Below are 25781 nucleotides of genomic sequence, written 5' to 3'. Positions count from 1 at the left end.
AATCGATGAGATGCCAAAAATATATTAATTAAAAAACATTTTCCTGGGCCCAGTCACACTGCCCACACACTAAATGCTTCGTTTTAGTGTGCGAACAGCTGTCAGTTTTCGGCTTCTGTGAGGGGGGGCAGTATAAATGTGTTTCAGTGCATCAGTTTCTTTTGGGTTTTTTTTTTTAGCATTATAAGACATGCACTTCTGCAGGCCATAGATGGGTCGTTTATCGGCCGAATTTTCGTCCGCACAAATAAATCGGCTGATAATCACGCCGTTAGTGGGGCCAGCCCGTCAGACGTTTTTTGCAGACCTCCTCATTTATTTTTATCGGTCATGCTGGAAAATCCACGAAAAACGGCCATTTTTCGTGGACATGGATGGCAGCATCGGCAACGGGGCCGACCGATTTCGGCCGAATATGGCCTGCCTTCATTCATGTCTCCACACAGTAGCACTGGGGTGGCAACCTGTGCACTGTGATAAAATGTAGCTTGTCTGCATTTTTCCACAGCTCGCTGCACTGCACTTCCTGGTTGGCTGCAGTGCAATAAGGGCACACAGAAAACAACAATTTCTTTTCTGCATTAGTGGTCACTGGCATTTGGCCAGTGCAGAAAAACCACCATTAACTGCGCTGTGTGTGTGAACTAGCCTTTACTAAACCATGAAGAGAAAGTGAAGATAGTGCTTGGTTAATGTAAACATGAAGACAATGTGTGTGCTAATTAACTTAAAGGATAAGTTCACCTTTGGGAACATGTTAACCTCCGTTTTAAGGGTGGAACATGTAATATGTTCGCAATGCTGTAGCCGCTGCACCCCAAGCCCCCGTCCCTCATGACAGAAGTATTGGCTGTCACTTTTTAAAACCAGCGCAGGCGATTGGGGCTCTGCCCACATGGGCTGCGTCATTCATTCACAGTGTTCTTTGAATGAATGAACTTCAAGTCCCAACAGCCTTAGCGGCTGTCAGCTTGTAGTTCTCAATAAACTACCACGGCATGGTGGAGCGCCATGGTAGATCATTGAATCTTCCTGCCAGTAGATCTGTTTGCCCATACATTCTGCAGGAGACCTGTATGGCACCGTCGATCAATGCCTTACAGTCTCCTGCAACCAAAAATAATAAATGCACATTTTTTTACCTGCAAAAAAATGTGCATTTATTATTTTTGGTCAAAAAGGTGAACTTATCCTTTAATACATTCCAGATGCATCAAAACAAGGTGTGCACCACTGTGTCTCACAGTTTGTTTTCTTTACAAAGCTGAGTAAAAAAAAAGCATGTTCCCTGCCAGCATGCTGCAGAATGCTCTCAATAGGGAAGCAGTGATCTTTTTGCAGAGGTCTGACACACCCTCTGTCAAACCACAGCTATAGGTTTGACTTGTCAGACCTCCACAGGGAGACCATTTCTTCCCCACAGCATGCAAAGTTCCTACTCATCTGCTGCTGAGGAGTGACTTTTTGTTTAGGCTGTGGCTGCTTTAGAAAGAAAACAAACTGTAATACAATAACCGCTTCCAGACCACCCTATAGCAGAAATACTGCTACAGGACGGCACGGGTGCGCAAAATCATATCATATATATATATATATATATATATATATATATATATATATATATATATATACACATATACATACAAGATTTTGCATCTCTGGGTGCACAGCACAGCCATCCAAAGTAGCGTGCTTACAGTGAAGCACACAGACACCGCCCCATAGTAAACACACCCAGCACACAGTTAACCCTTTGATCACCCCCCATGTTAACCCATTCCTGCCCAGTGTCAGTGCTTTTTTTTTTAGCATTGATCACTGTATTGGTGTCACTGGGAATGTCAGTGACACCAAGTCAGTTCTCCTCAGTGTCAGAATGTCCACTGCAGTTCTGCTATAAGTTGCTGATCACCGCCATTACTAGGAAAAAAAAAAAAAATCCCAGTATATATACCGCCATTTACAAATGCTACAACTTTCACGTAAACCAATTAATTTACACGTATTGGGATTTTTTTTAGCAAAGCCATGTAGCAGAATAAATTTTGGCTGAAATTTATGACAAAATTGCATTTTTTAAAAAAAAATTTCTGGACATGTTTAAATAGCAAAAAGTCGAAATTGTTGCTCTTTTATTTTTATAGCGCAAAAAATAAAAACCTCACAGGCGACCAAATACCACTTAAAGAAAGCTCAATTCGTGGGGAAAAAAAAAAAAGGACATCAATTTCATTTGGGTGCAGCGTTGCATGAGCACGCAATTGTCAGTTAAAAAAACGCAGCGCCGTAACGCAAAAAATAGCCTGGACGGGAAGGGGGTAAATCCTCAGGAGGGCAAGTGGTTAAAACACTTTTGCTTTGGTGCACCTGGAATTATTTGAGCCAATTTAAACTGAAGGTTCAGCTGGGCTTTAAATGAAGCCACAGCACCATGTACTAAAAATACAAACTAGAAATGTTTAATAGCTAAAGCATATTTCTGTATTTAGATTATCTCACCGTGTTATAACTTTTAAATAAGGTCTTTGGAGCAGCTTGTGACTTGCATTGCTTTAAGTAGGAAGGCCAGCTAAACTCTCCATCCTTATAACCTAAAAACAAAAATGTAAGAAACCATCAAACATTAGTGTGAAATATTTTAAAACTGAAATACTGATAAGTGCATTTTTTTTGTTTTTACAGAAAAAAGGTTTATTGAATATTTACAGCAAAATATACAAACTAGATGCCAGGTACAACAGATCACCATACATCAGAGAGAGCAATGTGTAATGACATTCCATCAAAATGTTAGCTCATGAAGGAAGCTAAGACATATTCAGTGTACAATAAAACAATACTTAACCAAAAAGATTCCGGAGTAACTGATCACAGTATTAAAAAGGAGGTCTTGATCACCATCACAACATACATGATCACAATCCACAGGGGGAAGCAGAGGATAATTGCCTGTGGACAGTAACCACTGCAGGTGGAAGCACATGTATTGGGGAGGGGGGAAGGAGAGAAAAAAAAAAAAAAAATAGGCCACACCTCATGTCACCTTGAGGAAGTATCCAGGCTGACCAACTTTTCTCGGATTTCCATGGCCAGTTCCTACCCTGATAAGTAAATTTGTTCAGGGGGCAGGACTCTGTTAATAGTGGCCTTCCAGGCAGCTAGGGCAGGAAGGATGGCCAGCTTCCAGTGAAGCAAGATTTCTCTTTGTGCATAAAACAAAGTGTAAGAAAAAAAAAACAAAAAACACCAAATCATAAAACCTTCCTAGAAGTAACATCTGGGGGTCTAGTCCCAGTTGTGTTTCACACAATTCATCAAGGACCGCCACCGACTCCCAGAAGGTTCGCAGAAGGGGAAAGGTCCACACCATATGGAGAAAACTACACACGAGGCACTGCAACATGCACACAAGGATACTGGTTTGACATAAGCCCTATGAAGTAATTTAAGTTGGAAAAATCTTTCTCTAGCTGTTATCAAGTAACGTACTTTTCCACATAGTCCTTTCAGTCATCCTCAGTATGGTTAGGAAAGATATTTGTCTATTTCTAGTAGATACACTCCAATTTGGCGGCATAAGCTAGAGATAGATGGAGAAATATATCAGATATTGGCTTTCTCCTTGGAGCAATCTCTCCAGAGGGTCAGATTCCAAAGTTAGGTGCAATGGGAAATGAGTCGCCACTGCATGCCGCAGCAGCAGATACCAGAAGAACATCTAGTTGGGTAGTGAAAATTTGGATTTCAGCTCATTAAAGTGCAGTAGCTTCCCATCCATCATATGGCCCATAGGTGAGGATCTGGCAAACTGGTAAAGAAGGGAGGGGCTACCACACAACAGTATTCGGCAGTTAGGTGGATGGGGGTGCACAATTTCACACTGGCATGATTCTATACTCGCAACGTAGTGCCCATCAAGCATGTGATTTGGTCATGTGATCAAAGCATCTGGTCATGTGATCAAAGCATCCGGTCATGCGATCAAAGCATCCGGTCATGCGATCAAAGCATCCGGTCATGCGATCAAAGCATCCGGAACACCAGATTACGGAGGGTAGAGCAGGAACCTAGTATAACTGCCTCAAGAGTCACCACAGGATTATCCTTGGGCTGAGAGAACCATTACCCGATTGTGACCAACCCTGTTGCCCAATAAGAAATTTGGAAAATAGGAAGGGCAAGTCCACCCTGGGAAATGGGTAGCTGAAACGCAGTCTTCGCCAAGTGAGGGACCTGTTCAGCCCAAATAAAGGAAAGGATAATGTCATAAATCATAAGAAAGAAATGTTTAGGGATAGGCACAGGAGTGTTCCTGGGAAAAACATTTTAAAGGAGATTCACTCTATTAAGAGATCACTATGAAGTTACATCTTGAGGCAAGTTATAGGAGTAATGGGTAGAGATGGGTAATGGGTAGAGATTAAATTCCAAATAGTTTGACATCTCACCACAAACTCTCACTCCAAGGTAGATGATTTCACCCACCCAACAAAGAGGAGGAGTGCCTACATCAATCTTGGGGCAGGATGGATGTAGTGAGAATATGACTTTTCTCAGGTTATTCTAACCCCAGAGTAGGAGCAGAATTAATCTAGAATATTAAGAGCTATATGGAGAGAGGAATAGGCCTCACTGGATATAGGAAGAGTTTTACCTCTAGCGGGACAACAATGATAAATAACAGGGATAAACTGAGGACCATATCCAAATTTCCATAGGATTGCCCAGAGGTATGTCCAATGCATTTTGTGTCTCCAGAGAAGCCACCACCCCTCCAGGGAAGGTGGTCCAGGGAAGCCAGGGCCATCTATAAATATTGATGTTGGTACCCCTACCCAGCATGAGCCTTGATTCGTGAATATATACTAAGGCAGTAATAACAAGGTTCAGGCTGTGGGCTAAAATCTTGGTAAGGAGTTTAGCATCAATATTAAGTAAAGATATTAGAAAATATCAGGAGCAGAGTTCTGGGTTCTTACCAGGTTTGGGGACAACAACCATAATTGCCTCCTGTATGGAGGCAGACAGAGAGCCCACCTCCAGTGAATGCTGGAGCATCGCGTGAAAGTACAGGGCTAAGTCCTCAGCATATGTTTTTAAAAATTCTGCCGGACGTCTGTCCGATCTAGGTGTCTTCCCAGACTGGGGGGGAGACCACTGTAAACAGTACCTCTTTCAGTGTGATGGGAGCCTCAAGTTTGTCTCTAAGAACAGGAAAGTCGATTTTCTCCAGATATGCCACTAGATCCGTGTCACTATAAGATACTTCAGAGTTGTAAAAAGACTGATAGTAAGAAGCAAAACTGCAGTGGATCTGTATCGGATCTGTCAACATGGGATCTGCAGGGTCAGCTAAATGTGGAATGTTAGCCGAGGGCGAACGCCCTTTTGCCAGCCATGTCAACAATCTACTGTTCTCCTCTCCCTGTTCAAAGACTCTGCATCTGGTGTAACAGCTTCCTCCTAGTCAAGGATGTGGGGAGTAGTAGAATGCCTGTCCCTTTCTAAGTACCCATCCTATAATGGACTGATACTGACCCCTAGCAAAGACTGTAAAGAAGGTATCCCACACCTGATAAGTGCATTATTAATTTCTGCTTCAAAACTACTAAGTAGAATTACATTAATAAAATACAGAAAAACAATTATCAATTGCAATTTTTTTTTTTTTTACCTTTAGGGGGAGTAAGTCTGTGTCCAGTTTTCTCACACCATCCCACTGGGTGTATATCCACGGAATCAGCGTTAACCCAAAAATCATAGCAATCTGGATATCCATCAAAATGTAGTCGCAATCGGTAACCTTGGACCTTTTTAAAAGCAAGATATGTAAAAATCCAATCTTAGCAGTCTCGTTTGATGCAGTCTTTGTTTATGCGTTCCAGTATTCAAAGAATGGAAGTCAGTTTTAATGAGCTGCTGCTTCAGCTAGGTGTGGAGTATGTTTATTGCATGGTTATAAGGCACAATAGATTTCAAGCTCTTCTGGGGTAGGCACTGGTATGAATAGTTAAAATTCTCTGGCAGATGTCTTGAAATACAATTACGCTATAATGAATACATTTAAGAATATTCATCATAGTTTTGTCCTTATTCTATTGTTTAAATCAAGCAACACGGTGCCACAAAGCAAATTAATGCTGCATATAGTTATGAGGCATGATACCACATTTCACTGTTACAGTGCCTGCCTGTCTGCTTCATACCTCACTAGATTCTATGCCAATATGAACGATCTGAAAGTCCAGATTAGGAAAGGACTACAAATTCCAACTCTATTAGAACTCACGTCTGACAGTAGGTTGCTTAAACACTTTGCACTGTATTGTGGAATGCAGGAGGAAAAGTGCAGGTTTTGCCCATACCCAAACTTTTTTTATGTTGCGCCAGGTATTGTAAAGGTGAGATGTGCTGAACATCTGTGTGTTACTTTGCTTTGCGACACAATGTTAAAAGATTAAGTCTACCTTCAAAAAAAAAAAAAAACAAATAATAATAATAATAAATGCACATCTTTTTGCAGGTTAAAAAAAGTGCATTTATTATTATTATTATTTTTTTTTTTTAATTAGGAGCCTGTAAAGCATTGCACCCTCGATCAGCATATTGCGGGTGCAATGCATGGCTCCTGCAGACTGTCAGCATACGCTGTCTGCTTGTACCTTGTACAGGCAGGGAGTTACACAATGACAGGAACCATCAATGAGCTACCGAGAGTGCTCACCAGTGCTCTGGTAGTTCATTGAAAACTACAAGTCTTTGCAGCTGACGGTAGTTGAAGTTTTTCCACTCACAGAACTCTATGAATGAGTGAATGAATGACGCGGCCGGGCAGGCGAAGCTCCGCAGGGCCATGTTGTTTTTTTAATCTGTGACAGCGAGTTCAGGGAGATGATCCTCGGCTCACTGTCAGAGGCAGTGGATCAGGGAGAAGTTGCAGCAGTGGGAACATGTTAAATGTTCCAGCCTAAAAATGGGTGGAATGTGTAACACGTTCCAAAAGGTGAACTTATCTTTTAAAAGGAAGAAGAAAAGAATACTGTGTAGGAAAATCATCTATTTATTCAAACGCTTATTTGTATAATCCTATGCTAATTGCTTTAAGTGCGTTCAACTCAAGCAAGACAGTGAACTGTAAGATTCCTGCAAAGTATTTGATCCATCTTGAACTACCCAACTCACAGCAAATCACTCTGATCTCAAGGCTAAAACCCCAAAATGCAGTAAATATCAAGAATATGAGGACTTCAAGGAGATAATAAACTGCACACAGAATGGAAGAAAAAAAAAAACACAAACACATGGGTGAATCCTTCTCAATAACTGACACAAAATGCAAACAGTGCATGCTCTTACCTCAACTGAAGTTAGGACACAGTATAAAGATGGATGTTCAGGATCTATCCCTTCAAGTTTGTATCCCACCTTAAATCCATTCCGTGACTGAGGGAAAGACTGATGCTGAAATAATAAATCAAAGGTTTTGCAGATATAAAATAGATCTGGTGAAGAATTAAAAAGGGTGTATAAGATCCAATCTTTCCTAAGGAGAAAGCTCATTCATTGCTGCAGGCAACAAAGATACCATTCTTGTGTAGTTCAATCCAATAGCTATGCAAAGAACGCATGTTTTCATCATTGTTTAGGATAGTTAAGGGCTCTTGCATGGCAAGACCACTTACTGTTATCTCACATATATATTCTTATTATTATAGCCAAATTTACCACCCTAACTCCTCCCACAGTTTTTACACTACATAGACAGTAATATTGCGGATTGTTACCGATTGGTGTGCTATTACTTTGTGGAACGTTTCGCCGAATGGTTCACGAAATATCTGCATTTTTGTGGTGAAATTGGTCCCATAGGAATGAATGGAGGAATGTTCAAAACTAGAGTGGGAGCTGACAAAACCTTTTCACAGTTACTCCAGCCACTCCAACCACACAACAGTTACTCAAGCCACTCCACCCAGTTACTCCACCCACTGCAGTTGTAGACTACTGGTGGAGGCAAGAACACTTCACACAATTTCCCCAGAAATTGTAGCTTTTCTAGTTTAGAAATGTTGTTTTTAACCACTTGCCTAATAAGGTACATTTATAAATGTCCTGGCAGTAGCAGCCATGAGCTTGGTATTGATTTTAGCAGACAACTCTCAACTTCAAGGTAAAAGTTATCGGGCAGATCTAGGGCCACTCTGATCACTTTTTACAAAGGTTTCGTCCCCCTCCCTCACATAGCACCATAGTGGCTCCTGAGCTCTCCCGTTCCTCCCATCCCCAGTAACTTTGAGAGAAGGTGATCAGGGAACATCTGTTCTCCAATTCCCCCTATGACTAGTGAACGCTGACGCAACATGCATTACGTCACTTCCTGGTTCACAGTTGTCACCCCTCAGCTACTGTAGCTGAGGACTCAGCCAATCAAGCACTATCTGTGCTTGATTAGCTGCAGTGGAGGGAAATAAACCCCTGATGTCTCCATAAGGAGGACCTGTATCTTGCCCATACTATCATGAAGCATCCTGTAATAGCAATAAAATCAAATGAAAAAAAAAATGAAAAAAATTGTAGTAAAACAAAAAGAAACATTTGAGGTATCACTATGAATGTTGTAGTGAGAGCAAAAATTCTAGGGCCATAAATGACGGTTAACGCCAAACTTACAACCTGTAAAAGTTCTTAAAGTGTAGCCTATGGAGAATTTTGGGTACCATCGTTTTTCATGATTTCAGTGACACACACAGTTTTAAGACTTGACATGTTTGGTATTGATTAACATAATACAACCCCATCTTTAGTATTAAAAAAAATGTGTGTTATATTGTGTTTGTTTGCACGAAAATTCATATTAGTGTATTATTTCCTTAAAATATACATTTAATAAAGTAAATAGTTGTGCAAATAATATGCAAAATAAAAAAAATGCAACTACCATAATTTTATTCTACATTGTATCTGCTTTAAGAAAATATATAATCATCTGGGTCCCATGCAACTCTTGCTGATTCTTTCTGTTGACCTTGACATCATTATTGTATCTTCTAATGCATGGATAATAGAAGGAGAAACCAGTGAGAGTTGCAGGGGCCCAGGAGATCAACTTCCGAACAGTGTCAGTTTTACCTACAGACTTCAACAGAAGATTATTACTGAACAGAGCACTGTTCTGGTGACGTCAGCAGCAGGACTAGTAAGTACTGAGAGTCCTCTTCTACAGGTACATTATTTTATTTTATTTACTTAACGCCTTCCTGCCAGTGTCTCCCGGCCCTTTAAGAGTTTTGGGGGCGGGCGTGGTTTAGGGATCATGTGACCGCCGTGACGCGTCGGATGATCGAGAAAGGTCCCGATCGAAAGAGCAGACCGGGATTTTTAATGAGTACCGGACATGTGTGCAGGGAGCGCGCAGGGAGCGAGCCCTCAGCACATACGTTTTTTTCTTACCTAAACGAAAATGTGCGGCCACTCGGCGTCTAGGCGTAAAGGGGTTAAGTTACAGTCAGCGCTAAATGGCCATCAATGCTAAAATAAATAACTGTTGGGAAAATAATGTTTATTATAGCCTAGTGAATTCAGTCTGTTATAATTAGTTTTTCCTGCTGTCTGAAGCCAACTATAATGTATTGTTTTCGGTTTCTCTCTCAACAAGCACTGACACTGTAACATGACAACAGCTCAACTAAATAGATTGGGATCTAGGTGTTAAAGTGTTACTAAACCCAGGACCCTGCATTCACTATATCTGGGCTCCCACAGTACACAGAACATGGAAATGCAATTATCTTAGTAAATATGAACTGCTAAATACCTTTTCTCATCAGACGTTAGAGCAGTCTTGTGGCTTCTATCAGTGTTCAGCCAAGCACTAGCTAAAGCTTGTAGGAGGAGTTTTCCTTCTGCTCTAGGAGGATGCAAAACCCCTGACCTCTGTTTGGGCAGTGATGATTGGCCCTGTGCTGATCACATGCACTCTCCCAAAAAAAAAACCCCGCTATAGCAATACACACCAAACTAAGCATGTGCAAAATTCCTACGATTCAGTCTGTCTTATCAGGAGATAAGAGATGGTTGCTTAAATAAGAGGAGAGATAGAACAATCAGGATCAAACAACCTTTTTACACCATGCAGAGGATTAACCCCTTAGGTTCCACAGTAATTATAACAAGCATGCTTTACTTCAGTTACAGACTGATTTTACTGTTGTGGGTTGAGTAACACTTTCAAGAGAAACTGAACTTACCATGCCTTGTTCTACACTATGAGGGAGGGCTTTGCTTCCCTGTGCCAGAATTCCAAGTGAGCAGCACAGTGGTGACATCACCAAATCTCCTGAGAATAGCTGTGAGAGGCAGAAATTCCTTAGATCTCAAACTGTAGTTATACAGCGATAAGGCTGTAGGTACATGAGTGCCTAGACACTTTCACACACCAGGAAGCACACTGCTAATTTTCAGGAGGAATTCCAGCCAAAAAGACACATTTTCAGGGTACTGCTTCAGCATAAATTACCATTTCTAGATGGTCCGTATAGCATAGCAAATATTCACTTTTTGAATTCTGTTCCACTTTAACTGGTTAAGGTGTATAAATCACAAGTTTTAGCATACGATACTGTCATCAGTAACATTTCCTAAGTGCACATTATTACAGAAATTACCTCTTTGAAGAGTTTTAAAGGAGCTGCTGGCATCTTCTCTTCTTCTAGGTAAGAGACCCAGTTCCATGATTTCTTCTTGGCCGTGGGTGCTAATGATTAAAGAATCATATTAAGTAATTATGAATAACATAGTGTACATTGTCTATGAAATGACAGCAGTACCACTAATACAAGTTAAAGAACAGATTGAAAAAAAAAAAAAAAAAAAAAAAAAAAATCATACCAGTTGTGGAAAGTAACCAAAGACACCAACTGGTGGGAAGATTCTGCCAAGAACTGCACACTCAGGAAATCATCTTAACCTTTAGAAAATGGTCATTAACATCACTGGCCCTTCTACCATACCTGATTTTGTTTGCTTGGAAGGTTTTCGACCTTTGTGGTGGCCTCTGACTTTATCCTATTTGTGAATAATAAGTATAAGAGTGACCGTGTTTAAGGAGATCTATAGTCACAGCATACATTTACAATTTACAACATCAGCATTGTAATATCAATACAAATAATAGTTATTGACATACCAATATAAGGCCTCATTGATATATGACTTACTAAATCATATGCCCATTGGGATACCATGTTTGCTTATGTGGGGATGCACATGTGTTCTGTGTATCCCCATGCAGGCAGTCCCATTGATGTCAATTGGGAAGCAGAGGCTGCACAGACACAATTTGACATCCGTGTGGGTGTGTCCCCCCAAACCCACACAGTACGCATTTGGGGACACGTGTGTACGGTTTAGTACTCCCTGTATGAATGAGACCCAAGCTTACTTAAAATATTTAATTTCTTGTTGTGATCTGCTGGCCATCTTTTCAAAAAATTCATGGATTCCTTGCATGCTTTGTAGCTTCTTCTCTACTCATGCCTTTGGTTTACTACATATCCCAAGGTAATGTGTTACCTGTATTAAATGATTTTATGGCATTTACTGTACTGACTGTGCCTCCTGAAACCCCTCTTCAGCACCTCTGCAGTTCAGAAGGCAGGCTCTGTGACATATGTGAGACACCAGTGCATATTTACATAATGTGTCACAGCATTCAAGGAAATAAATGTGCAGGAGTCTTCACAAAGTACATTATACAAATTTCAAGATCTTTCAGATTAATAGCAGTAGCTAGAAATAATTGAAATTTGACTTTGATTTGGGGAAAAAAAAATGTTTCAGATCTTGACCATAGATACACTTTAATACTTAAATTAAGCTTTCAAATATTGCATACTGAAAATAACAATTCTGTTTTTTCTTAACCAAATTACTCATATATTCACAGTTGTATTTGTTATCATGATAGAGTACACAGTTCCTGGATAGCCTAACCATAACAATCCTGTGTTCTTTATTTGGGTTTTCCTATCATATTCTCTCACAGCACAAGGAAAGCAGACAGAAATGTTAATTGGTTATATTTTTTTATTCGGCCTCCTTTTTAATAAAACATTTCTTAAAGCTAAAATCTATTTTTTTTGCATATCTACATTGGACCAGTTCTGACCAGTCAATTATTTATTAAATGATTTTACATTGTGCAGAAGGCAAATAGATGCATTGGGACATACAAAGGTGAGCTGGAAGACCTTAAACTTCCAAGTGGACAAGAACCGAGTTAAAAATGACAGTAAGGAGATCTCACCATTAGGCCCCATTCACACTCCCGGGGCCCCACCTATCACTAAGATAACACTTTTGGGTGAAATGGTCCTAGAAATAAAATATGGTTATCGCTGTTACTATTCTAAAAACACACTAACTCCATGCATCCATGGAAACAATCAGGATAATATAGAGCAATACAGATACAATCTACCTCTTCTTCATCAATAAAGTCCTCTTCATCCCCAGAATCCAAAAGCAGCTTTCTTTTTTTTCGCAGTCTCTGAGGACGCTCACTCTCTGTACTGGCCACCGGGGCTGTAGGCACTGTGGGTAGGGATGATGTATTTGATTGCTCCTCTACGGGTGGTGACACGCTTTCACTACAAAACCCATAACCATAAGTAATGAGTTATTCCCTTGTAGATCACACAAGCTAACAGTTTTTGTTCTTGATTATGTAGGTTTGAACCTCTGTAGTAAAGTGGTGGTCATGTGCAATTAATACATTAAATACACATACAGTACATTAAATACACATACAGGAGACTCAAGCGGGAGAACATGTCTTGAGAGTTTTAGGCAGTAATGAAAATCTAAATAAATATAGAATACTTACACATCTTCCCAAATTAGCCCACCCAACACCAGATTTTGTTAAAGGAAACCTGTAATGGAAAACCTATACAAGCTGCCATATCTGACCACCTCCTGAAAATACTAACTGCCTGGCTATCCTGCTTTTCATAGCCATGAAACAAGTATATAGGTCAAGAGTTTTTCCTTCACTAACTGCATGCTTCTTTCAGGTCTGTGACCCAGAATATTTTAAACCAGAGACAGTCAGGCAACAAGCATTCCCAGGAGGACAGCGCTGGCAGTTTACATACTTCTAGTACTACAGGCTTCTTTATTTAATGGAAACAATTAGTCACAGAATTAAAGAGCCAGGTATTGCCAACTTCCTTCTTTTCAGAAAGTAAGGTCGGCAATAGCAGACTCTCTTATTTGCAGGGCAGGTTTTCTTTTTACTTAATCTGATTTATTTCTCTGTTTCCATTTAGAAGAAAAAAAATCTCTGCTTGTTTGCTCCAGCTAAGGAAGTATGGCCTCTGTGTTATTGTGAACTTACCTCTCCCCAGCTGACTCCTTTTTCTCCATTTCAAGTCTCCCCTCACTGTTGCTTTTACTCTCTAAAAGGGAATCATATTAAAAGTCAAAGTCGGCACAGCAGGTGGAAACACGTCCACACATTAAACATAAGTTAAATATACATACCCTGTTTAGAGGCTAGGCAAATGGTGCTTGTAATGTTTTTTTCTTTATTTTGGGTGTTAGGAGCAGCGACAGTAGTGCCAGAATCTGTAATGATTTCCAGGGTGCCAAACTCACTGAGCCGAAACTGGGTGCAAAGATAGCAATGAAGGATCATAATGGTACGCTGTCACTAAATATTATTTAAAAAAGAGCTCAGGCACATCACATGGGTTTTAAATTAATTTCTGCACTTTTGCATCAGTTTTCACAAGTCCAACACATAATAAACAAGCAAAAATAAAGGCAATCCTCTGCCTTTCAAATTTAAAAACCGAGATTCATTGATGCACCCAAACTCAGTCAACAATATTTTTAAATAGGTAAACCCATGTATAAAATAAATAATCTACACTTCTTTTACATGAAACTTCATTTAGGAGGGCACAGACTAGTTGTGCCAAGTTTAAGATGTATCTACCCTGTTCTCTGCTCTGCACTCCCAAGGTTACAGATACCCATTTTGCATAAAATAATAAATGCACATATTTGCAGCAAAAAACTTACATTTATTAATTTTTTTTGCAAATAGGCCTGCAAAGCAGTTAAAACTACAATCAGTGTATCATAGATGTAATGATCAGGTTCCTACAGACTCGTCCTCTAGCTCCTTGTCCTTACAAAAAGGTATGGACTTTAAGTTAGTACTACAGTGGATATAAAAAGTCTACACACCCATGTTAAAATGTCAGGTTTCTGTGATGGAAAAAGTTCTGAAATGATTTATCTTTGTCTCTTTTTTTACACCTTTAACCTCTTCACGCCGGCCAAACACAAATGTGCGGCCTCCCGACGTCTGGGCCTAGACGCCGAGCGGCTGCACATTTGCGTTCTATTAAAAAAGAACATATGTGCCGAGAGCGCGCGCCCAGCACACATGTCCGGTACTCACGGAAAGGTCCCGATCTCCTCTTTCGATCAGGACCTTTCCCGATCATGTGTCCACCGTGACTGTGTCACGGCGGTCACATGACCCTAAACCCCGCCCCCCCAGCTTCTGAGAACCCTTAAAGGGCCGGGAGGCGCCGGCGTGAAGTGGTTAATGTAACCTATAAACTGTACAACTCAGTTGAACAACAAACTGAAATCTTTTAGGTGGAAGTAAAAATAAAAAACTAAAATAATATGGTTGCATAAGTGTGCACACCCTTAAACTAATACTTTGTTGAAGCACCTTTTGATTCTATTATAGCACTCAGTCTTTTTGGGTATGAATCTATCAGCATGGCACATCTTGACTTGGCAATATTTGTCCACACTTCCACTCCAAATCTGTCATATTGTTAGGGCATCTCCTGTGCACAACCCTTCTCAGATCATCATGCCACAGATTTTCCATCAGGCTCAGGTCTGGGCTCTGGCTGGGCCATTTCAAAACTTTATTCTTCTGGTGAAGCCATTCCTTTATTTGGATTGCTGTCATGCTAAAAGATCCTCTTCATGTTCAGCTTTCTAGCAGAAGCAAGAAGGTTTTGTGCCATTATTGAGTGGTATTTGGAACTGTTCATAATTCCCTTTCCCCTGACTAAGGCCCCAGTTCCATCTTAAGAAAAACAGCCCCAAAGCATGATGCTGCCACCACCATGCTTCACTGTGGGTATGGTGTTGTTTTGGTGATGTGCAGTGTTTTTGCGCCAAAAATATCTTTTGGAATTATGGCTAAAAAGTTCAACCTTGGTTTCACCAGACCAGAACACATTTTCCCACATGCTTTTGAGAGACTTCAGATGTGTGTTTGCAAAATTTGGCTGGGCTGGGATGTTTTTCTTCATAAGAAAAGGCTTCCGTCTTGCCACTCTACCCCATAGCCCAGACATATGAATATGGGAGATTGTTGTCAGATGTACCACACAGCCAGTACTTGCCAGATATTCCTGCTGCTCCTTTAATGTTGCTGTAGGCCTCTTGGCAGCCTCCCAGACCAGTTTTTGTCTTGTCTTTTCATCAATTTTGCAGGGATGTCCGGACCTTGGTAATGTCACTTGATGATGACTGTCTTCCATGGTATATCTAATGCCTTGGAAATTCTTTTGTACCCTTCTCCTGACTGATAGCTTTAAACAATGAGATCCCTCTGATGCTTTGGAAGCTCTCAGCGGACCCTGGCTTTTGCTGTAGGATGCGACTAAGAAAATGTCCGCAAAGATCTACTAGAACAGCTGAACTTTATTTGGGGTTAATCAAAGGCACTTTAAATGATGGCAGGTGTGTACTGACTCCTATTTAACATGATTTTGAATGTGATTGCTTAATTCTGAACACAGCTACAGCCCAATTATAAGAGGGTGTGCACACTTATGCAACCACATATTTTAGTTTTTTTAGGTTTACTCCCCCCCCAAAAAAAGAAAGAAAAGATTTCAATTTGTTTTTCAATTTGTACAGTTTCTAGGTCACATTAAAAGGTGGAAAAAGATCTGAAATGATTTATCTTTGTCTCCATTTTTTTACATCACAGAAACCTGAAATTTTAACAGGGGTGTGTAGATGTTTTATAGCCACTGTAAGTTGTAGGAAGAGTCAATGGACTGCAAGTGCAGTAATCACCGCACTTGTGTTCCATTGAGAACTACAAGTCCATCTGCCACAGTGCAGATAGGACTTGCAATTCATTAATTCACAGATTTCGGTAAACAAATGATGTAGCTGGGCAGGTGGAGCCCTGCACAGACATGCAAACTTTAAGAGTGACAGCTGCCACTGGAGAGAGGAACCCTCACACACTGACATAGGGGATTAGTTCGCTTGTCTAAATATTGGTAAAACATTTAACATGTCCTAAATGGTGGAGTTAGCTTTTAATCTTACCATCAGACATGGGAAAGAGAAACTCCAAGGAGGAACAGTCAAAGTCCTGAAACTCTAGCTCCACCTGAAATTATCTATCCTCTGAATTGCTGCTGTAGGCAGCGGTTCTGTACATAACTGCAACAAGCCTACCTAACCACAGGGTGACTCAGGACTCGACAAAGCATATACTGAGCTCTCGCTCTTTTACGGGACTGTCAGCTGGATCTACAGATTTGGATCAAGAAATCTCCTCTTCAAGGACTGAGAATTTACATGTGCTGAAAAGAGTGCAGGAAGTGGAAGATTGCCTCACTGTGAAGCTCCAAGATCAGGAATGCTCCACTTGGCGCAATACCAGATCAGCTTTCTATAAGATCAAGGACCAGGAGAACAGGAATAGGTTCAACTTGAGAATCAGAGGGCTAATGGAGGCCATTCAGGATGCAAATTTGGTGGACAGGGTATGGGGCATCTTCAATACTCTCTTGAAAAGGCCACACACCTCTCCTACATCATGACTCACCCCCCCCCCCCCCCCCCACCAAAGCAATGTGTAACAACCTAAGAGACATTCTTGTCAGGCTACATTACTAGGAGGAATGAAGCTTTCCTATGAATAAACTCAAGTTCTCCTTGGAAATAGAATTTGATGGTACTGAGCTGCAAATCTATCGTGATCTGGCCTCCGAGACCCTCGTTGGCGGAAAAGCCCTTACTTTCTTTCTGGCCCGCCTAGTCAGATTGCATGACGGCTGCTCAGCCATACTGAGATTTCTTAGGAGATCTACATGGCTACTGTGCCAATATGGATATCTCTCCACCTGCATTACCTGGATGAAGACGGACCAGATTCCACAATGGACAAACCCCCCTCCCATCTTCCACAACATTGGCAAAGTTCAAGCCCTAAACCTTAATGCTCGAGACAACGATCACACCAACCTCCATCAACCTGAGGTCTCTGATGGCCTGGTAAGATGTGAGATCTGACCATTTTTTCTCTACATGGTACCTGAGATCAAATGTTACTAATCAACATGCATAAACACTGGGGTCCTAGCCACTGAAATCCCCCAGCAGCTTTAGGTCTCAAAATATTTAGTGGTTTATGGAATACCATAAACAGTATTACAAGTTATAGTTTAGGTCTTCTCTTTGCTGCCCCTCCCAGGGTTCTATTTAATGGTCAAGACTAACAGGTCTCCTTTGGAGACTAACCCAGGCAGAAAAACACTAACGGTCCAGATATTTTACCTCTCTGCATACTGAACAAGAGTTTTAACACTGTAACACTATAGAACAAAAATACCTCTAATGGGACTTTGTTGGCAGCCATATTGTAACACAAGCTAATTCTCTCAAATGGGTTTGGAATTGTACGGTTTACGGTGCACAGTTCACACAGAAGAGATGCACCTACAGAACAAGTTGCGAGTCATCTCCATACGTGTTTTTTTTTTTGGCTACATCATTCATGAGCTGCCATGCATTCTGAATAGGCTTTGACCCTCCGATATGCCAAGCAGAGATAGGCGTGATGTCAAATTTGTGCCACTTTTTCGGCATATTCCCACTACAGGTTTCATCATTTAGCTGACAAATTATTATATTTTCATGTTCTTATACCGCTCTCCTTGTATGTCTTTCCCCATGCCTCTTCCCTCCCCCCTCCCTCTTGGCTGCAGCATGCAGCAACCCTTAATGTGGTTGTAAACCTCAGGCATGAAATATGAACAAAGCATATTTCTCTGTAGTGTGTAATTGTCTCAATTAAAAGCACCAAGTGTCATTTCTCTCTCTTTCTGCTGATTTGTTCCTTTGCTATCAGCATGAATCACTTCTGACATGTTTCCTGACACCAAGAAAAAAAAAAAAAAGGGAATGAAGAGGGGCCTCAGACACACAGCCTGTGATTGAAAGCCTCAGCTCTGTTCCTGCATGAAGTGTCACTTCCTTCCGATCAGCTCTAAGAGCTCTCCTCGCTAAGCAGTATGTAATTTAAGCTCTACACCCCCTGTTTTCTGACAGCTGACAGGTACAACTTCTGTAGGAGGATTGGTTTCATCTTTGTGTACCATATGAGGCCAGTCACTTCATTGGGTATATGTCAAGGTTTACAACGGTTTTAAGTTAATAACATATACGATGTAAGTGGCCCAAACACCGCTTCACAACACCATCAAATTCTTGATGAACATCACGAACATTCCAAAGTACCCACTATTTCCCTACTTTGTACTTCTGCATATGACAGACATGTCTGTAGGCGTGGCCTACGTTAGGACACTGGATGTGCGTACTGGGGGTTACAGTGAAGGAAATAAGTATTTGATCCCCTGCTGATTTTGAATGTTTGCCCACTCACAAAGAAATGATCAGTCTAAAAATCGAACGGTAGGTGTATTGTAACACTGAGAGACAGAATAGCAACAAAAAAAATTCAAAAGAATGCATATCTAACAAATGATGCACTGATTTGCATGTTCATGAGGGAAATAAGTATTTGATCCCCTATCATTCAGCAGGATTTCTGGCTACCAGGTATCCTTTATACAGGTAACAAGCAGAGATTACAAGCAATCTCTTAAAGGGAGTGCTGCTAATCTCATTTTGTTACCTGTATAAAAGTCACCAATCAGATTTCAAACTCTCCACCATGGCAAAGACCAAAGAGCTGTCCAAGGATGTCAGGGACAAAATTGTAGGCCTATACAAGGCTGGACTGGGCTACCGAACTATCACCAAGCAGCTTAGTGAGAAGGTGACAACAGTTGGTGAAATCATTCTCAAATGGAAGAAACACAAAACAACTGTCAGTCTCCCTAGGTCTGGTGCACCATGCAAGATCTCCTCGTGGAGTGTCAATGATCATGAGAACAGTGAGGAATCATCCCAGAACTACACGTGAGGATCTTGTCAATGATCTCCAGGCAGCTGGGACCACAGTCACCAAGAAAACAATTGGTAACACACTACACCGACAAGGACTGAAATCCTGCAGTGCCCGCAAGGTCCCTCTGCTCAAGAAAGCACATGTCCAGGCCCGTCTGGTTTGCCACTGAACATCTGAATGATGCAGAGGAGGACTGGTTGAAAGTGTGGTGGTCAGATGAGACCAAAATTGAGCTCTTTGGCATCAACTTAACTCGCCATGTTTGGAGGAGGAGGAGGAGGAGGATTGCTGCCTATGACCCCAAGAACACCATCCCACCTGTCAAACATGGTGGTGGACACATTCTGCTTTGGGGGGTTTTTTCTGCAAAGGGGACAGGACAACTGCACCGCATCAAAAGGACAATGGACGGGGCAATGTACTGTCAAATCTTGGGTGAGAACCTTTTTCCCTCAACCAGGGCAATGAAAATGGGTCGTGGATGGGTGTTCCAGCATAACAATGACCCAAAACACACGGCCAAGGCAACAAAGGAGTGGCTCACGAAGCAGCACATTAAGGTCCTGGAGTGGCCTAGCCAGTCTCCAGACTTTAATCCCATTGAAAATCTGTGGAGGGAGCTGACAGTTTGAGTTCCCAAACGTCAGCCACCAAACCTTAATGACTTGGAGAGGATCGGCCAAGAGGAGTGGGCCAAAATCCCTCCTGAGATGTGTACAAATCTGTTGGCCAACTACAGGAAACGTCTGACCTCTGTGATTGCCAACAAGGGATTTGCCACCAAGTACTAAGTCATGTGAAGGGGATCAAATACTTATTTCCCTCATGAATATGTAAATCAGTGCATAATTTGATAGACATGCATTTTTTTTTAATTGTTTGTTGCTATTCTGTCTCTCAGTGTTACAATGCACCTACCATTCAATTTTTAAACTGATCATTTCTTTGTGAGTGGGCAAACATTCAAAATCAGCAGGGGATCAAATACTTATTTCCTTCACTGTATATGGGTAAAAATTTATGTACCCTGTATACATTTTTTGTATGTTTGCATAATGCTACATTTCATATTTATAATCATGTATTATAATAATACGATTTTATGCTTGATCTTGCTAACAAGTTCCAGGTTGCTGTACTATAAAAGTAATATGTATCATTGAAAATGTATTCAAGGAGGGGAAAGAGCCTGCATGCTGTACAAGCTGTAAGCCAATATTGCTTTTGAATATAGACACTACTACCGTATTTTTCGCTCCATAAGATGCACTTTTTTCACCACAAAAAAGGGGGGAAAATGTCAGTGCGTCTTATGGAGCGAATATAAAGCGGCCGGTCCGGTATTTCTGTTGCCACCATGTCAGAATATCGGGCCAGCAGCTCAGCTCTTCTCTCCTACAGGACCTTACCTGTTCCTCGCTTCAGCGCTGCAATCTTCCCACGCCGGCTTCTGTGAGAGCCGGGTGCCCACTGCGCATGCGCGAGAAGCGCTGCGCTTGGTGAATGGTCCGGTTTCTTCTGGGACACATGACAGGTCCCAGAAGGCTCCGGGCCATTCACAAAACACCGCACTTTTTGCGCATGGGCAGTGGGCACCCGGCTCTCACGGAAGCCGACGCGGGAAGAAGGAAGGAAGGACAACTCCGCGGAAGTGGGAGCGGGTACCTGTCAAACTCAGATACTCGCTCCCCCTCCTTCCCCAAAGCTCCGCAGTCTCTGGTCAACTCCCGTGCCGTGTCCGCAGTCTCTGGTCAACTCCCGTGCCGTGTCCGCAGTCTCTGGTCAACTCCCGTGCCGTGTCCGCAGTCTCTGGTCAACTCCCGTGCCGTGTCCGCAGTCTCTGGTCAACTCCCGTGCCGTGTCCGCAGTCTCTGGTCAACTCCCGTGCCGTGTCCGCAGTCTCTGGTCATCTCCCGTGCCGTGTCCGCAGTCTCTGGTCATCTCCCGTGCCGTGTCCGCAGTCTCTGGTCATCTCCCGTGCCGTGTCCGCAGTCTCTGGTCATCTCCCGTGCCGTGTCCGCAGTCTCTGGTCATCTCCCGTGCCGTGTCCGCAGTCTCTGGTCATCTCCCGTGCCGTGTCCGCAGTCTCTGGTCATCTCCCGTGCCGTGTCCGCAGTCTCTGGTCATCTCCCGTGCCGTGTCCGCAGTCTCTGGTCATCTCCCGTGCCGTGTCCGCAGTCTCTGGTCATCTCCCGTGCCGTGTCCGCAGTCTCTGGTCAACTCCCGTGCCGTGTCCGCAGTCTCTGGTCAACTCCCGTGCCGTGTCCGCAGTCTCTGGTCAACTCCCGTGCCGTGTCCGCAGTCTCTGGTCAACTCCCGTGCCGTGTCCGCAGTCTCTGGTCAACTCCCGTGCCGTGTCCGCAGTCTCTGGTCAACTCCCGTGCCGTGTCCGCAGTCTCTGGTCAACTCCCGTGCCGTGTCCGCAGTCTCTGGTCATCTCCCGTGCCGTGTCCGCAGTCTCTGGTCATCTCCCGTGCCGTGTCCGCAGTCTCTGGTCATCTCCCGTGCCGTGTCCGCAGTCTCTGGTCATCTCCCGTGCCGTGTCCGCAGTCTCTGGTCATCTCCCGTGCCGTGTCCGCAGTCTCTGGTCATCTCCCGTGCCGTGTCCGCAGTCTCTGGTCATCTCCCGTGCCGTGTCCGCAGTCTCTGGTCAACTCCCGTGCCGTGTCCGCAGTCTCTGGTCATCTCCCGTGCCGTGTCCGCAGTCTCTGGTCATCTCCCGTGCCGTGTCCGCAGTCTCTGGTCATCTCCCGTGCCGTGTCCGCAGTCTCTGGTCATCTCCCGTGCCGTGTCCGCAGTCTCTGGTCATCTCCCGTGCCGTGTCCGCAGTCTCTGGTCATCTCCCGTACCGTGTCCGCAGTCTCTGGTCATCTCCCGTACCGTGTCCGCAGTCTCTGGTCATCCCCTGTACCGTGTCAGCAGTCTCTGGTCATCTCCTGTACTGTGTCTGCAGTCCATTGGTTCAGAATATTTTTTTTCTTGTTTTTCTCCTCTAAAACCTAGGCGCGTCTTATGGTCAGGTGAATCTTGGAGCGAAAAATACGGTATATGCACAAATATTGGCCGCTAGGATCCTCCCTTTATTCCCTTCATGGAGCTCTACAGACCAAGTGGGCTTTTTACCAGGCAGGTAGGCACGAGACATCACCCTCTGGCCCCTTTCCATAATACATGTGGTGAAAAACCCCAAAGCTAGCCATACATGGATCAAAATTCAGCCTGTTCAGCAAGAACTAAATGAATTTCAATCCATATGTGGCCACGGTTGATCTGATTGACTTCTGTTCAGCCATCTTGTCGGCATTTTTTCGCTCAATCAGCACCACGGGCAATAAACTGCAGCACTGCTCTGTGCCTTATGATAGCGTAAAAGTCTCCTCACTGTCAAAATACAAAGACACAGCAGGGAGGATTCCCCAATCCAACTCAAATGTGTGGATGGGCGAATTGAGTCAGTTTTATTTGGTCAACCCGTATGGTCAGCCTAAGTCTCCAGTTCTACTCCTGTCAACTGATGCAGAAAAAAGTGTCTATAAAAAAAAAAAATTTGATTTTATCCCAACTATACAATTGTGCTTCTCAGGAATGCCATTTGTCCCCCACTCCTGCTTGCCCTTTGTCTTCAAACCCTCCTAGCCAAAACTCATCTAAGCTCCAATAGTCAGGTGAACAAAAAATAGCTGAGTACGCAGACAATATCTGGTTTCATATAAGGGAACTCAATCTCTCCCTACCAGTAATTCTCCAGGAACTTAATATGGGGGTCTTTCCAACCTAAAAATAAACTTGACTAAATCTGAAATACTAAACATTACTGTTTCTGAACAGGCCAGTATTAGTCCTCTCTTTTAGTTTTTGTGGGAATCCAAAGGCCTATGCTTACTGGGCATTAACATTAAAATCCCCTCTACCTGATCTGCATCGTCATAACTTTACACACTTACATAATAGAGTCAAATCTGACCTGAACATATTAAGATGACAATCCTGCTGAAATCCCTTACTTCAGAGGTCACATATTCATTTTTAGCCTATTAAAAATGTAGTAAAAGTTGTAGCATATGAAGAAATTTTGACACACATTTAAAGCTACCCTGTCAGGCCACGAAAAAATCCTGCTAAAACTCCCCTATTTGAAGCTCTGTGCTTTTCACCCTTCTTCCATCACAGCGATCCAGCCTCTGTAGGGCATTTCATGCCTTTAGTTCTTCTAAATGCGTACTATGCTGTGCCCCTTGCTGCATGCCATGGTTCTATCCTTCAACCCATATGTTACTGTCTAGTCCTATACTATCATAGGGGTTGCAGAATGAAACCACAGAACATGGTGGCGTACACAGACATCTGAGACTTCTTTAGGTGTTCAATGCCAAAAAGGGTTATGGAGGCTTCAGCATTGAAATTAAAGAAGACAAGAGACACGGGCTGCTGGACAGGTGAGCATTAAGGCTACATGTACACTGGAACTGCCTTTAGACATTAACCCTATTGGCAGCAGAAAAACACTGCAAAAACGAGCACTTAGCCGCATTTACCAGTGTTTAGCGCTTGGACATTTAGTAATTTAATTGGCTAGAGTACTTGCCATTGATATGAATAAACACCCAAGCGCTAAACACGGCTAGCACTTGCCGCATTTGGCAAAAATGTTCCTCTCCTGACCGCGATTCTTCTGCGTTCAGGAGAGAGATGTTTAACTGCCCCTAAGCTCTGCTGATGCTCAACTCTGATAAAAGCCTATGTGTGCATGGACACATATGGGGTTATCTACTAAGCCTGGTGAGTGCAAAATCTGGTGCAACTCTGCATAGAAACCAATCAATTTCCAGGTTTTATTGCCAAAGCTTAATTGAACAAGCTGAAGTCAGGTAAAAAAAATTTTGAGCCTTTAGAACCAATTTAAAACTATAATTTGAGAACACAAAGCAATTCTTGAAAGAAGTTTTGATCTGTGACCAGGTAATGGCAGTAGATCCCTATACCACATTTATTACGTGGAATATCATCTGTGATGTAGGATCGTGGCCCACATCTTGTTATGATTATTGAATATTTATAAGGTAGTAAGTTCAAGTCTTCCTAGTTTCACAAATATAACAAAAAAAATTAATGTGACATAAAAAAACCAACAAAAAATAAAAAACACAGGAACAGCTCCTATTACCGGTCATAAGCAGTCTGGTTTTGAATAGTATGTCAACTTGAGAGACATTTCGCATTTCTGCTCATGGCTGAGACAGTTCCATAATTCCCATCATATGATCATATGTGAGAGTTTTAATTTTTTTTTTTTCAAATGTTCACTGCAGAGTTATGTTATGGCATAACGTGTACCCGTATTTCACTTCCAGGAAGGGTCGCAACACCGTTACTCCAGTCCAGTGCATTCATAAGGTCAAAGTCTGCAGCATGTCCCTGAGACATTTCCTTTTAACACCTGGAAACACAAAAACAAATTCATATATAAAGGTAATACACACATCAGATCCCACATATGGCAATACATATATATATATATATATATATATATATAGTAATACACACATCAGATCCCACATATGGTGAATATATATACAGTAATACCTCGGTTTAAGAACGCCTTGGTTAAAGTAATTTTCGGTTTAAAAATGAAAATCCACTGAAAATAATGCCTCGGTTTACAAATTTTGTATGAATTTTTTTCGCAATACGAAGTGTATGTCAGTGCTGATTTTTAAATGCAATTGCTGGCTCTTTTTTTTTCTTCACTATAGCTCACAGAATTAGCTGTCACTTTCCCCAAAGTTAACGGAAATGTTGTTTCTTTTAAGAAACTAAAAAGAAACATTGTTTGCCCCCCCCTTTCCTGACCTGCCAGGCTGCATGCTCTGAAAAGGGTCTGGTATGGATTTTGGGGAGGACCCCCACGCCATTTTGTTTTAAATTTTGGCATGGGAGTTCCCCTCAAAATCCATACCAGACACGAAGTGCTTGGTATGGATGGGAAGGGGGACCCCACGCAGTTTTTGAAATTATTTTTTTAATTGCCGGCAAATCTTTTACATTCAGCTGTCAGTGGGGAACCCCGCTGACAGCTGAAATATTAACACATGGTTGTCACTACTAAAATGCCGCATGACTTGATAAAATAACTCATGTGGTATTTATTAGTGTACTTTTTTCTGATCTCCGGTTTTCAATGCATTCCTATGGGAAACAGCATTTCGGCTTAAGAATCTTTCGCTATAAGAAAAGTCCTGCAGAACGAACTAAATTCTTAAACCGAGGTATTACTGTATACACACATACATACATACATATATACACACACACACACACACACACACACACACACACACACACATTTATATATATACACACACATACATATACTCATACATACACACACAGTATATTTATTGTTAACAGCCAAGGGACATTTAGGGACTGTTCAACCAGTCTTGCTAGGTGTCCTGGGTCCTGAGCCTTGTAACTACCACCCCCTACCATAATTTCTCTCCATCTCTGCACACTGTCTGGT

General features: G+C 42.2%; 1 protein-coding gene across 5 annotated transcripts in view; it reads right to left on the bottom strand.

The window, feature by feature from the left end:
* The window catches only part of LOC149467327 (lethal(3)malignant brain tumor-like protein 3), an 83095-nt gene that overhangs the window by 46971 nt on the left and 10343 nt on the right, over positions 1–25781 (bottom strand). For 3 of the 5 annotated variants that reach the window (XM_089671899.1, XM_089671898.1, XM_089671900.1), the window contains exons 2-10: positions 24596–24698; positions 13543–13666; positions 13397–13457; positions 12479–12647; positions 11010–11064; positions 10665–10753; positions 7357–7461; positions 5675–5810; positions 2500–2591 (exon numbers count right to left, since the gene is read on the bottom strand). In XM_089671899.1, coding sequence (XP_089528025.1) covers positions 2500–2591; positions 5675–5810; positions 7357–7461; positions 10665–10753; positions 11010–11064; positions 12479–12647; positions 13397–13457; positions 13543–13666; positions 24596–24685 — 921 coding nt within the window. In that variant the 5' untranslated portion in view covers positions 24686–24698. Of the gene's footprint in view, positions 1–2499; positions 2592–5674; positions 5811–7356; positions 7462–10664; positions 10754–11009; positions 11065–12478; positions 12648–13396; positions 13458–13542; positions 13667–24425; positions 24699–25781 lie in introns of all 5 variants that reach the window. The other 2 variants (XM_089671901.1, XM_089671902.1) reach the window with 1 other exon arrangement.

This window comes from Staurois parvus, unplaced genomic scaffold (assembly GCF_062004578.1).
Source record: "Staurois parvus isolate SC_StPar_1 unplaced genomic scaffold, SC_StPar_1.0 ptg000115l, whole genome shotgun sequence".
Taxonomy (NCBI): Eukaryota; Metazoa; Chordata; class Amphibia; order Anura; family Ranidae; genus Staurois; species Staurois parvus.
Note: the sequence above shows the minus strand (reverse complement) of the source record. Positions and strands in the feature narration are given on the sequence as shown.